This window comes from Saccostrea echinata, unplaced genomic scaffold, assembly GCF_033153115.1.
Source record: "Saccostrea echinata isolate AGI-Se365-2 ecotype Australia unplaced genomic scaffold, CSIRO_AGI_Sech_v1 ptg000060l, whole genome shotgun sequence".
Classification (NCBI taxonomy): Eukaryota; Metazoa; Mollusca; class Bivalvia; order Ostreida; family Ostreidae; genus Saccostrea; species Saccostrea echinata.
The window spans coordinates 4,841,059-4,854,616 of record NW_026889809.1 but is presented as its reverse complement, the minus strand read 5'-3'; the positions used below and the strand labels follow the sequence as shown (position 1 = coordinate 4,854,616).

Genomic DNA, 13,558 nt, shown 5'->3' with positions numbered 1-13,558 from the left:
ATATTTGTGTAGAATATATCATATAAGGTATATTGTAAGCAATTAATACATTGATTATGCTGAAGAATAGTTCTTTCTACAAGAAAATTAGATTAATGAAATCAAATTCCTTTTTATGACTATCAAGTCTGTATTTTATTTTTTTGTGTGTTTTTTGCGAAAAGGTAGGTAGGTTTCTGAAAGATGGGTGGATGCTAAACAAAGAAAAAACTTGGAATTCACGGCATTATATAATATTACCCATTTTAAATGCATATATATGCTGATCGTATATGAATCAGGTAATACTTGTTTGATTTTCCCGATGTCTGATATGTTCAGCTGTCCTAAGGATGCTATCACCCTTAACAATTAAGTTTCTTTCTAAATGGTATCTAAGAGCTTTTGCTATATACTTCATACTTGTAAAGGTTTCGGTGAGTAGATAACTTGGTAACGTTCTTTGACCTCTGTCGTCCACATTCACTGGAGCAGGACATCCATAATGTTCAAGTTTTGCTCGAAATTCTAATTTTTCCTGTCCAGTTTTCTCTCTTTTGAGGTTTTCATGAACTCGTCTACAGATTAAGCATTCAAAGCCCTCGAAAAAATTTATACCCTCGATGTTATCGGAGTAATCATAAACCCACTCCCTGTCTCTCAGAAGTGATAATAAATACCCATTACTTATCCCCGATTTCTTCCATTCGAAGTATTGTTCATATTCTTCGTCGTTCTTGTCTAGGTATTTGAGGTATTTAGCGAGATCTTCTACAGATTCATAGTCATCCACAATAATGGCCGACCTATTGGATGGGAGCAAGTCCTATATAGCAAAGAAAACACATAATAGAATAGCGTTAACATCATATAAGTCAAATCCAGGCAAAATTAATTGTCTTTCTTCTAGAGATATACTATATATAATGTTATCATTTGACTGTAGAATTAAGATTTATACACAGATTCTATACATAACTCACTTATGCATCCAAATTCTAGTAATTTCCTTATAATGGTAGTCAAAGGCAAATTTTCTTTTGAAAGAAGACGAAGCAATTCACATGTGGAATCACTTTAGAGTCCGTACTTTTACTTTTGGCGACCCCATCACAATGGGAATAGTTCCGACATGTAGTGGCCTCCACAGCTTCTCCGTCACGTAGGCAACACAGAGAGCGTTCTCAATGGCCACAGCAAACTTGTACTTCGAGATCAACTTGTAAAAATCTTCATGGAACATCCCTTCTATCGAATCTCTAAGACTGTTAAAGATATAATGTGATAATCTTTACGGAATCTAAAGGAATTTTATTAACTAATTCTGGTGTGTGTTCTTTTGTAAAAAAGAAAAAAAAAATATGTTGAGTTTTGTGTCTGATCTGTGTTTATCATGCGCAAATTAACATTTATCAGCTAAGACGAAACATTATTAAAGTATATTGCATGAATACTGATTCATTTTGAAATGGTTTTCTACGTTTTGTTTTCTGGACTGTTCATCACCTGAATAAGATATATGCATACATACACTATAGTATACTGAAATTTACTTACTGTTTTGGCAAATCCCTGTTATGTAGACATAATCCATACGAGTCGACTGGTATGTATTCCATCAGTCTTCTAATGTATCCGTCTCTGTCTGAGGCTGTAGCACATGCACTGTTTGTAAAAATCACGGGAGCTAACTTTAAATCTTCGGCTTGTTGTCTTTTCTCCTTTACAGACAGCAGGTGCTTTGTACTGGTGAGCCATTCGCTACTCTCCAGGAACTGGGTAACCAGAGGATAGTCTGATTCCCGCCGAAATGTGCTGGTGTGATTGAACAAAGACATTACTTCCTCAAATGAAAAAAGATAATTGTTTTTCGGAGATTCATCGTGAAGCAGAGCCCATTCATGGTGAGGTTCTCTAGGCAGCGGAAGATCGTCATACTGAAATGCTGACCCGTAAAACATGAATACCTGGGGTAAGAAAAAAATTAAATGTTGAATTTATCTGCATATAATTTCCTCGATAAATATATTATTATAAATATATTAGCTACTAATGCTTTCCAGATTTATATTGAACCTTTGTGCATATTTTTTTCAAAGGGGACATGGAATTTCAACTAGACGATTTTCGAATAACAGCCGCTCAGGTAAAGAGTTATGAATCTGAATATAATTACAAGATACATGTACTTCATTGTCACGAGCCACGGGTTTAATCCCCTTCTGTTCTTTCGGTAGGACACAGACTTAAATCCGTTACCCTTCCTTCTGTAGGACACGGGTTTGGATCTGCTAGCATTCTCTGTTGCACACGGCCTTAAATTCGCCACCATTCCTTCTGTAAGTCACACCAGTCTTTAATCCGTTACTGCTCCTTCTGTAGGACACGGGTTTGGATCCCCTAGCACTCTCTGTAGTACATGGGCTTTAATCCGCCACCGTTCATTCTGTAGAACATGAGGTTTAGTCAGCTACCGTTCCTTATAAAGAACATTGACTTAAATAAGTCACCGTTCCTTCTGTAGGCGTCTGCTGCCTTGATTCTGTAGCATAAGGCTTTTAATCCCCTACTGTTGCTTCTGTTGGAATCCGCTACCTTGATTCTGTAGCACAAGGCTTTTAATCCCCTACTTTTCCTTCTGTAGGAATTCGCTGCCTTGACTCTGTAACACAATTAAGGCTTTTAATCCCCTTATTGTTCCTTATGAAGACCACGGCCTTTAATTTGCTACCGTTACTGCTGAGGCACATCGGTCTTTCCATTGCAGCACACTGGTTTGGTTTTAAGGACAGATGATACAAACAAAAGAAATGGATGCCTGGATATTTGTAATTATTTTTGGACCAATTTGATTGTAAGTAATAAATTTATAAAATATTATGAATTTGTAAACTTTCTATGTAAACTTCACTGAAACACCAGAACAAGTTCTGATATAATTTTTGCTTCACAAACTCCCATGCTCTTTGTCAGGAGTGCAACAAAATGTTAGAATTACTGCTGATCAAATATGAATAGATATAAAGAAAAAATTGATTAGTAAAATGTTTATGGTTGACCTCAGTTGCTTACAGTGTTTTCCTGTGAAGGAAAATATACTATAAAATATATTTTATCTTCTCAAAAAATAGTTTAGCTAACTTTTTGACATAAATAGGGAATTATTCAAGATATAAAGCCAAGTTTAAGTACTTTCGTGTGTTTAAATTATGAAGTATTGAACTATAAATATTGCACAATTTCGTTACCACTTGATGTTGCCAACACTTTATGAATTTTTTGTTCTGTGGTTTTTAATTTTTAATTTTACTGCAGTCAGGAGTTCAACAAAATCAGTGATCTTCATCTATCTTTACTAAAAAATAAATTGAAAAAAAATGTTTGATACTATATGATGTTCAAAACAAAATGTTTATCAACATTTTATAGTCATTTCGGAGAGTATTTTTCATGACGTAACACATATTTTTAGATACACTGTATATGTGGGTTTTTTGTTTTTTGTTTTGGTAAAATATAGACAAAAACAAAGATTTTTTTATGCTTGAATGTGCACAGGGTACGGTCCTACGGCGCACGATCAAAAAACTAGGGTTTCATTAGCGAATACACGAGTATTATTTCGAAATAAAAGTATTAAATACAAAATTATCCTATTTTTAATCCACTATCTATTATTTCGTCTTTTATAAAATATCAAGGCATTTGCTTAATTTTTGGCGGTTTCCTGAGCATTTGAAATGGAAAGTGGTACACGCAACACACGAAAAATGGCGACGTTTGGTGACGTTACGGCGCACAGGAGAGCAGTTCAGTTTGATTTAGATGTAGTAATGACGCCGTAAGAAACTTTAAATGGCTACAGAAGAAGAAAAATATAAAAATATCACTAGATCTTTAGTATACAAGTGAAATGGGAGTTTTCTAAGCGAAAGCTTTTTGATCGGGTCCCCGGGTAGAACAAAACATACGGACAAACAGCTACTGGCAATTTAGCAAAAGACGCTGTTACTGTTGACCGTCGATATAGGAGAGCCTGTTTAGTTGAATAAATGCGAGAGTACTGTTCATAACTTACTAATAAATCTTCAGAAGGTCCCAGGTGTGTGCGAGATTGGTTCCTGGACTGTTTATGGAGGAATAAAGGGAAAATCAAGTATGTGCATCAATGAAATCCCCGAATTTAAGTGGGGCTTATCCAACTTTTATTTAGCAAAGAGGAAACGTGACGCTGCTTTAGAGACTTTGACGTTATCATCCGTGCGCTGTAAGACGATACCATACATAACATTAAGTCTCATATTTTGTTTATTTGAGCAGATATCTATTTGAAATTTGTTATGTATATTGATAAAAAATGTACTAAAAAGTAGTGAAAGTTTTAGAACGCAGTGATGATAATTTTTCAATATACTCAGTAGACAATATAGACACCTCTGGTGTTTCAGAGGTCCGTGTTTGCTCTGCTCCAGAATTTGTATTGTTTAATGGACTTTTGAACTTGAATACTGTTCGTTATCTCCATACATTTCATTGTAAGAAAACTTGTATGTCAAAACTCTCTTTTGGCTTAAAGAACTGACTTAAATGGACAAAAAAATTATTTGGGGGGAATTTTATTTTTCATATTTCTTTCATATTAACACTTTTTAAACGAGAATTGAAAAAAATAATGTAAAATAACAACAAAAAAGCCAAATGTTTTCCATATATATATGACATACAAGAGAAGAAACTCAATCAAGGTTTAGATCTAATCATTTATATCCCTGATACCATTTTGAAGTATAAAAGACTGTATTTTTTTTTTTTTTTTTTTTTTTTGATTATGTATTTTAGAAAGTCTTTTAGGATATAGTGATATTTTCTTTTTCCACATAAAGTTTTAATAATAAAAGTTCTGAAACTTTTTTTTTATCAAATTGCCTATTCTATTGTTCTATTGCAGGAATTTTAACTAGAATGTATGTACAATAAATTAATACAAGTTTTGTTTTTTTTTGTTTTTTTTTCAATTCACCCCTGTCTTTAAATCGCTACCATTCCTTCTGCAGGACACGGTCTTTAATCCAATACAATTTCTTCTGTAGGACACACCAGACTTTAATCAGCTACCGTTCTTTCTGCAACGTAGGGTTCTTTATCCGCTATTCTTCATTCTATATTATGTGGTTTTAATCGGTTACAGCCCCTTCTGTACGCTTAAATTGTCGGTATCCGCTAGCTTTCTCTTATTTTGTAATAAAGGGGAGCGGGAAAATAAACTCTTGGCTTTGGAAGAATGAAATTCATGTACATGTTAAACTTTTACGATTTTTGAAAACTGTAATCACTCATTATTTAGCCTTCAGTCCACTGACCTTGGTGAGAGGATTTCTGGTATAGTTCCTATTTCCGGTGATGAAGCACGTGACATCCCCACACTTCCTGTATACGTCCGCTTGATCATCACCGTCCGTCCACCACAGAATGATCGGATCTTTAATTTTCAATTTCCTCGAGTAACCTGAAAGCTTTTCTATCGTCCCTGAATTTGTGTTACTTGAGAGTTTCCTTTTCCAGTCCTCGTAAATTTGATCATCTTAAGAATTATTGAGTAATTTGTACTACAGTAAATTAGAATTAATTTTGAATACACAAAAAGAAACTTGACAATAATCATGAAATAAGTCATAAAATACATGGAAATCACATATTTTATATAACTGACCTTTGAAGGACTGTTCCTCATCTACATAATTCCGTTCCTAAATGAAATCATTACAAATTACAGATTCAGAGAATCTGGAAGTTTGGAAATGGATTATCAACATAAGAATAATTTTGAATACTTGCGTCATTTCCCAATACGAGCATGAGTAACAGCAATGCTAGAAAAATGACAAAGAAACACAGGAGAAAACATCGGAATCCACGTTTAATTCGCATAATAAAAGTCCATGAGAAAAAAGTTCTATGCATAATGACACAATTTTTATTGAGGTCAAATGAGATAGATGTCGGAGAATTATTATCAGTGTTGTTCTGTCACCTTGATAAGGCACCAAGGTCTGCAATAAGGTGCTTACTTCATAATTTACCATACATATCGATCATTACAGATGGATCTTCCAGTATTTCACTTGGAATTCTTTTTTCCCAAACGAAATTATCATTTCGGTTGTATTTAGGTACTCGAAATACACGTATAATCCAATTGGTAAGAAAATAAAGCTTATATTATTAAAAAAATTTATTGATAAATATATTTGTACATAAATAGAACATATCTTGATGTGCATAAAATCAGTACCATCCATGAATGGAAAAGAACCTGAGATCAATTAAAATATATTACAAATACTTAACTAAAGCAGAATAAAATAAAACTAAAGACGTTGCAGTGCACACTCATACAAGCCAAATTCTCTCCATAAATCATAAAGCTCTGGATTTCTGCTTTTCATCTAATTTTTTCATTCTTTAAGAGAGACATGAACACACACAGAACATAGTCCAGCAACAAACAAGCAAAGCTAAAACAAACAACAAAATAAGCTAGGATATTTTAAAAGCAAATACATATTATACAGCCATCTTGACCATGAGGTCAATTTAATGAATTAATGAATGAATATAATGCCTACATGTAGCATTAAAGTAATGGATTTCAAAAATTTTATTAAACAATGCCATTAAGATAAGGTCAATTCATAAGCAACAATTCTGTACAAAAAAAGACTGAAGCCAAATACAATGCACAAAAATACCGTTACACCAAAGGAAGGTAATTTCAACAAGAGGCCCATGGGCAACAATGCTCACCTGCCTACTTTAGCCTTGCTGTTCTTCATATTTCCCCCAAAAAAATTATATTCCCGTGAAAAAATGTGACCCCAGATTATAGCCCCACTGTAAGGGTCTCTGAATCCATACAATGTGGGAATACTTGTACTTCAATATCATTATGATTAACTTGGCCTAGAAAATATTGAGAAGAAAATTCCTTTCATGTATACATGCATTATGTAAAATATGATCCCCATTTTAGCTAACTCCAACCCATGGGGAATAATTTAAAGGAAAAAAAAATCAATCCGCTTACCTTAGGAATGTTTTCACATGTGTGGTGCAATTGTGGTTCTTCAGAAAATTTCAGAACTTTATTTCCTATTTTAAGTCCTATCTAAAACTTTGAACATTTTTGAAAGAATTTGTACAATTAAGAATCTACACTACCTCAGGAAGCTTTCACATACATTTCATCTCTTCTGGCCCAGTGGTTCTTGAGAAGATTTTTAAAGAATTTTTCGTATGTATTTCAATGTGAAACTTTGATCCCCTATTGTGGCCCCACCCTACCCCTGGGGGCCATCATTTGAACAATTTAGAATTTAAATTACCTCAGGAAGCTCTCACTTGTTTCATCTCTTCTGACCCCAGTGGTTTTTGAGGAGAACATTTTTAAAGAATTTTTCCTATGCATTTCAATGTAAAACTCTGATCCCTTATTGGGGCCCCACTCTACCCCCGGGGGCCATTATTTGAAGAATTTAGAAAGCTTCCATGTAAGTTTAATCTCTTCTGGCCCAGTGGTACTTGAGAAGAAGTTTTTTTTTTAATGACACCACTCTATTGTTGCCTTTTCTTGGTTACCTACCCTTGATATAAGGCTAGGCCCTTTATTTGAACAATTTAGAATCCACTTGACCCAATAATGCTGCCAACTTTGGTTAATATTGTCCTAGTTGTTCTTGAGAAGAAATAGAAAATGTGAAAAGTTTACAGACGGACAGACTGACGAACACCAGCCAACGGGTGATCAGAAAAGCTCACTAGAGCTTTCAGTTCAGGTTAGCTAAACTAAAAAGTTTTAAAATCTTTTATGAATGTGACAGCCTACATGTACTTCTTACAGAAATCAATGCAATAAACAAATAATTGTTTCTGATATATAAGTAAACACTTGAAACAAAAAAAATACATATCTAGAGAAATCTGATCTCAGATCAAAGGTGTATATACTTATGTATAATGACAAATAGTTCTCTACAGCAAATTTATCAAAGTTTCTGAAATACACTAAAAATAAATATTTGAGCAAATCTTTGATAGCTTTTCTTTGATTTTAAAGAAATCTGACAAGAAGGAACTAATTTTCAAAAAAAACTAAGATATGGTTCATTCACAGTCATCTAAGGTCCCCCGCTGCTCTGAAACGATTTGCAGTGCTGGCAATACTACTGCGATCTATAGTTTTATTCATATCCAAATGAAACCTTAATGCTTTGGCATAATATTTACTGTTGAGGTATTCATAACCCCAGTCATCATTTTTTAAAGTCCGTTTCCCTTGGTCATCAAACTTAGATGGAGCAGGACACCCATAATGATCCACAGTAGCTTGAAATTTTAATTTTTCTTTCCCCTTTTTCTCACGTTGTATATTTTCATGTATTCTTTTACAGACAAAACACTCAAATCCATCTATGAAGTTTATTGCATTGTTGCTGGTGTAGTCATTAATTGACCACTCTCTTTCTTTAAGAATTCTTAATAAATACTGATTTGTTATTCCTGTTTTTTTCCATTCCAAATATTTGTCATATTCCTCATCATTTTCATCCAAGAATTTCAGGTAGTTAGCCAGATCCTCTATTGAATTAAAGTCATCCACAATGATGGCCGATTTATTGGAGGGAAGCAAATCCTGTTTAAAAGTAACATGATATATACAATATCTGTGTGAAATGACAACAGATGCTGGCTATACAGCTGTGTATGATACATCTATTGATTTTAATATGCTACTAAGTCCCTCCAAATCATTGAAGTGTTTTAACAATACTTCACTTTTAACAAGCTGTCCAAAACTACACATCAAATTGTACAATGATTTTATTTTGCTGAAATTACATTTTTTTTTCAAGTTTTAATGGACTAAAATAAGTTTTTATTGATTTATTCCCTATCCAATATTGTATATACAGGGATTCTGTATTAAAGCAAGGTAATGAAAGACTCTTTTTAATACAAGTATCTGTTTTGCTAATATGAAAACCGAGTTTCCAATCTTACCTTGATTCGTGGTGAACCAATGACAATAGGAATTGTTCCTACAAACAATGGTCGCCACAGCTTCTCCGTCACATAGTCATTACATATACCATTCTCCATCGCAGCAGCAAATTTATACTTAGCAATAAGTTTGTAGAAATCATCATGAAACATTCCTTTTAATGGATCCCTAAGACTGGCAAACAAAAAATAAAAATATGCTAAGTCACCAATTTGCAATAAAGTAGTTTTTATCCCATTATTAGCAATGCCCATCTAAAATCTATTTATAGAAAGATCCTGATTGTAACTTTCAGGCAAGAGTAAAAGGAGCATATCCATTTTGAAAGAGAGGAATGCCAACTATTGGTAAGCAACTAGCATAACCATACAGCAGCATTAAAGATTTGGTGCATTACAGAGAATTTATTTTTACCTTTACCTACCTATTATCTACTACACTGTTTGTTAGAACAAACAGGAAATACACAAAAAAGTCAAACTTTGACTTACTGATCAGGTAATTTTTTGTTATGTAGACAGGAGCCAAATGAATCAATCTTTATGTGGTTCATCAGTTTATATACATAGCCATCTCTGTCTGACGGTGTACCACAATCACTGTGTGCATAGATCATAGGGGCTAAGTGTAGAGCTTTGGATTGCTCTGTCTTCTCTTTGGCTGACAGAAGAAACATGGAGCTGAACAACCAGGCAGCACTGTCTATGTATTGTGTGGTGATAGGGTAGTCTGACTCTCTCCTAAATGTGCAGGTGTGGTTAAACAAAGTCATAACTTCCTCAAAGGAGAACAGGAAGTTATTTTTGGGAGATTCCTCATGAAGAAGGACCCATTCATGGTGTGGTTTTCTTGGCAGTGGTAAATCAAAGTATTTAAAGTCTGTTCCATAAAACATGAACACCTGAAAAATATTTCTGATGCATTTATTTCAATTATCAAACATTAAGATGTTATTCAATCATGGGTTAATGATTCATAAAAAAAAAATCACATTATTCAGCACTGAATAATCAATTCTGAATTTCACTGTAACACATCACAGGGACTGGTAACATAAAAGAAAATCGGAACCAACATCTACCTGAATTAACATAGGTTCAACTCAAAAATATGTGGGGTTTTTTTTTTTAATTTTAGAAAATACCTTGCAGCCACTGAACTAACAACTAGAATCATACATACAACAATAATTTTTCTTCCATCAAAATGTAATCTCACTAATTTAAAAAGTGTTTAAGTAGGATTATACTAACTCAATATCCAGTTATGCGAGTCAATGTACTTTAAGTTGTCCACTAAAACAAAGCAAAAATTGCACATTAAATTCAGTTTTGAAGTCTTTCAAAAGCTGGTAGACGTAAACTGTAGATTTTTTTTCTCCTTTAATTATTTGCCATTATCAAATCTCTCCAATTTACTGAATAAGCTGAATAAAGCCAGCCTTTTTTCATAAAAAGTGAGGCCTAAGCCAAGAACAGATGATAAGTTGGAAACTGCTTGCAATTTAGAAGGCAGAAAGTGTTTGGTCAAAAAATGTTCTAGAACAATGTTTTTGATCTATCACGTCCCTTGTTAAATCTTTGAGGCTTTATTAAATCTAGATGGTAAAACTTTTATATTTGGAGATCTATACTAAGTAATACAATATCATCAAAATCTTTAAATATGCTGCTTTTGTCAATGAAACAATATATCTATAGAGTTCGTTGTCAAAACCTCAGCCTCTCTATCCATGGTTTTCTGAATGAATTCAAAATTATTTATAAGTCATTGAAATATACAGCCAGAGAATGCAATAAAATAAATGAGTTTAACACCTCCTGGCAAAAATGGCACTCCATACTTTTAGACTAACATGAATAAACCCTGTCTTTAAACTAGTTTTGCTACCTCTATTTATCTGTCATCCACATTCTCTTTTAACTCATCCTCTCTCTCTCCCTCTCTCTCTTTTCCTCTCCCTCTCTCCCTCTCTCTTTCTCTCTCTGTCTCTCAAAAAATGAATACTACAATGAAAAGATTGTGTTAATTTCATATGTTTATGTTTGTATTATAGCATTGTGGAATTCAAATAAAAAAAATCTTTGAGGCTGTGCCAAGCAAATTAAGTGGATGACTTGAACTACATCAACTTGCATGACAGGATATTGGCTTTGTGAAACAAGACTTAAATGCTTCATAAATGTTCATGATATATTTTTACTTATGAATAATTATTGCTGAATGATTCCAGTTGTTATTTCACTGGTTGCAAGGTTTCTTTCTCCCTGTTGTGTATATATAAAGCTCACATAAAATCAGGAATAGTATAATAGTGATCCCTGTGTAACACATGGGGTGTGCAAGGAAGAGGGATTGTGACACAGCATATTGCAAAATGAATCATGTGATGTTAATTTTAACACTGATAAACATTTTTTAACTGCTTGTTATTTGGTTTTAAAAAAATTAAACAGGACTGTGATGTCAAGTTTTCTTCATTGTAAATGTTGTTTTCGCACACATACAATGTATTAAAAATTGTCCCTTTTTTTTATTTAAAGGAGTAACATGATGTACAGGTATATAAGAAAAACAACTGTGAAATAAGCAAGTTCTGTTTGAATAATTTACTGTATATTTAGTGATGAAGTCACAAACACAGACACTTTTTTAACCAAAAATATTGTTATCATACTCTGAACAATTAGCTGTTTATAGAATTGATATCAATTCACTCAAAAGTTGAAGTTATTTAATAATATTCTGCTTTCATAATTATTTGATAAGCTTTTTTTCTGAACAAGAATTTAACTATTATCATGATTTAATATAACTATCTGAAGGAGATGTAAAGGGTGACTTATGGTATCATATTCTAATATGATATGAACATACTCTCATGCACAGTCATACACTTTCAGCAAGAAGTTTACTCATGTGTACAACTTAAACTTGTTACTATTTAAATTTCAACTGAAATATATTTAAGGACTTTTAAAGTTTAATTAAGTTATAAGTAATATAAAATGTCTAGACCATGAGATTTTACAATTTTTTATATACAACTTGATAAAGCCTTGAATATTCTGTATTCAGCTTAGAAGAGAAAACACAAAAAAGACTAGAAAGTGTCGAGCACTGAACTGCAATCTCTGACATTAAGATTTTTAAAAAGCTTGCCTGAACCTACTTTTGTCTGGGGATTATTCCTGTAATGTCGGTTAACTGTGAAGTAACACTTAACATTTCCACACTTCTTGTACCTTCCTGGTTCCCCGGTAAATGGAGTCCACCAAAGAATGATTGGTTCTGTTATTTTTTCTTCCGACTTCTTTTTCTCCTCATCTGGATTTAATTCTTCTGGGTCTAGAAATATTAATAACCATATAATTTTCAATCATATATATCTATTTATATAACAATTTTGAGATACTTCAATCATGTTCCAAAACCCTCTATAAGTCTAGGAAACATTTGATGTTTTCATTTGCATGATCAGCATAAACGTTTGAATACATTACCTTCATAATGTGGTTGAAAGACATGGTTATCTCCATCATAATTCTGAAACAAAATAAAACAGGAACGTGTAAACTATCGTTAGTATAAACCTTCCTGGCTTTACATTGAAATACGATGTCTCTGGTATACAATTATAAATCACATCTTGTTGTACAGAACCAGTTTTTTTTTTCCTTTGAAAGGACCTTTCCAACTTTTTTTAAATAACACTCGCTTTAATGCAAACTTTACACTACCGCTGCCCTACAAATATGTCAATAACTGTAATTTACTTTAACCGTTTAATGCGAAACATTATGGCAATACCACAAGTTCATATGAATGAGCAAATTCGAACGTGATATCGACGTGTGATAGTGAAAGTTATCAACTTGGCGTGAAGTACTTATCTTATTACCTCTCCGCCGTAAAGCATCATCGAAACAAAAATCGCGAAGAATATGAGGACAAAACACAACATAAATACTTTAAATGCATTTTTAACGCGCATAATTCTCTCAATATTCTCATTCGAGGGCCTGACTCTAGAAAATCGTCAGGTTTACCGATTAATCTGGTTTTCTGGTGAAGGACCAGTTTAAAGGTCTGTGTAAAACTAGTTCCTTTATCTTAAGTACGAAGCCGGACCAGTGCCTTTTCTCAGGTTGTAAACTTGTTATTACAAATTATCAATTTGAAATACAAATTATCAATTTGAAATTAGAAATGATCAATTTGTTATAACAAATTTAAAATTAGCTATTTGTCATAATAAACTATTATTTTGATATTACAAATTACTTATTATATTAACCATGTTAACAAATAAATAATATAATCACAAATTACTTTTTTGCTGTAACAAATTTATTTACTATAGTGCTATATTAACGTTTCAAATCTCAATATGATAATATACATGACGAGAAAACATTTTTTAATGTATCCAGAGCTACAAGAAGATACTAGGCATCCATTACTCAGACCATGTGACCAACGAAGAGGTCCGCAGGAAGATCTCGGAAGCTATAGGACCCC

General features: G+C 33.1%; 3 protein-coding genes across 3 annotated transcripts in view; 1 reads left to right on the top strand and 2 right to left on the bottom strand.

The window, feature by feature from the left end:
- The window catches only part of LOC133175063 (uncharacterized), a 399,658-nt gene that overhangs the window by 19,839 nt on the left and 366,261 nt on the right, over positions 1-13,558 (top strand). The window lies entirely within an intron of this gene.
- Positions 261-1,945, bottom strand: LOC133175064 (alpha-(1,3)-fucosyltransferase 10-like). Its single transcript, XM_061310175.1, has 3 exons — positions 1,537-1,945; positions 1,070-1,244; positions 261-805 (listed from the first exon to the last, which is right to left on the bottom strand). The coding sequence occupies exons 1-3, from the start codon at positions 1,938-1,940 to the stop codon at positions 278-280; spliced, it is 1,107 nt and encodes a 368-aa protein (XP_061166159.1). The 5' UTR covers positions 1,941-1,945; the 3' UTR covers positions 261-277.
- Positions 6,205-13,039, bottom strand: LOC133174996 (alpha-(1,3)-fucosyltransferase 10-like). Its single transcript, XM_061310092.1, has 6 exons — positions 12,939-13,039; positions 12,541-12,583; positions 12,210-12,385; positions 9,529-9,938; positions 9,037-9,211; positions 6,205-8,668 (listed from the first exon to the last, which is right to left on the bottom strand). The coding sequence occupies exons 1-6, from the start codon at positions 13,029-13,031 to the stop codon at positions 8,150-8,152; spliced, it is 1,416 nt and encodes a 471-aa protein (XP_061166076.1). The 5' UTR covers positions 13,032-13,039; the 3' UTR covers positions 6,205-8,149.

Excerpts from the sequence above, each read along its gene's own strand:
- LOC133174996 (XM_061310092.1), bottom strand. The coding sequence starts at position 13,031 with ATGCGCGTTAAAAATGCATTTAAAGTATTTATGTTGTGTTTTGTCCTC. Across the intron at positions 9,939-12,209 it reads GGAATAATCCCCAGACAAAA|GTGTTCATGTTTTATGGAAC; the intron begins GTAGGTTCAGGC and ends AATATTTTTCAG. Across the intron at positions 8,669-9,036 it reads TTGGTTCACCACGAATCAAG|GATTTGCTTCCCTCCAATAA; the intron begins GTAAGATTGGAA and ends ACTTTTAAACAG.
- LOC133175064 (XM_061310175.1), bottom strand. The coding sequence starts at position 1,940 with ATGTTTTACGGGTCAGCATTTCAGTATGACGATCTTCCGCTGCCTAGA. Across the intron at positions 1,245-1,536 it reads AACAGGGATTTGCCAAAACA|TCTTAGAGATTCGATAGAAG; the intron begins GTAAGTAAATTT and ends TATCTTTAACAG. Across the intron at positions 806-1,069 it reads TGGGGTCGCCAAAAGTAAAA|GACTTGCTCCCATCCAATAG; the intron begins GTACGGACTCTA and ends TTTGCTATATAG.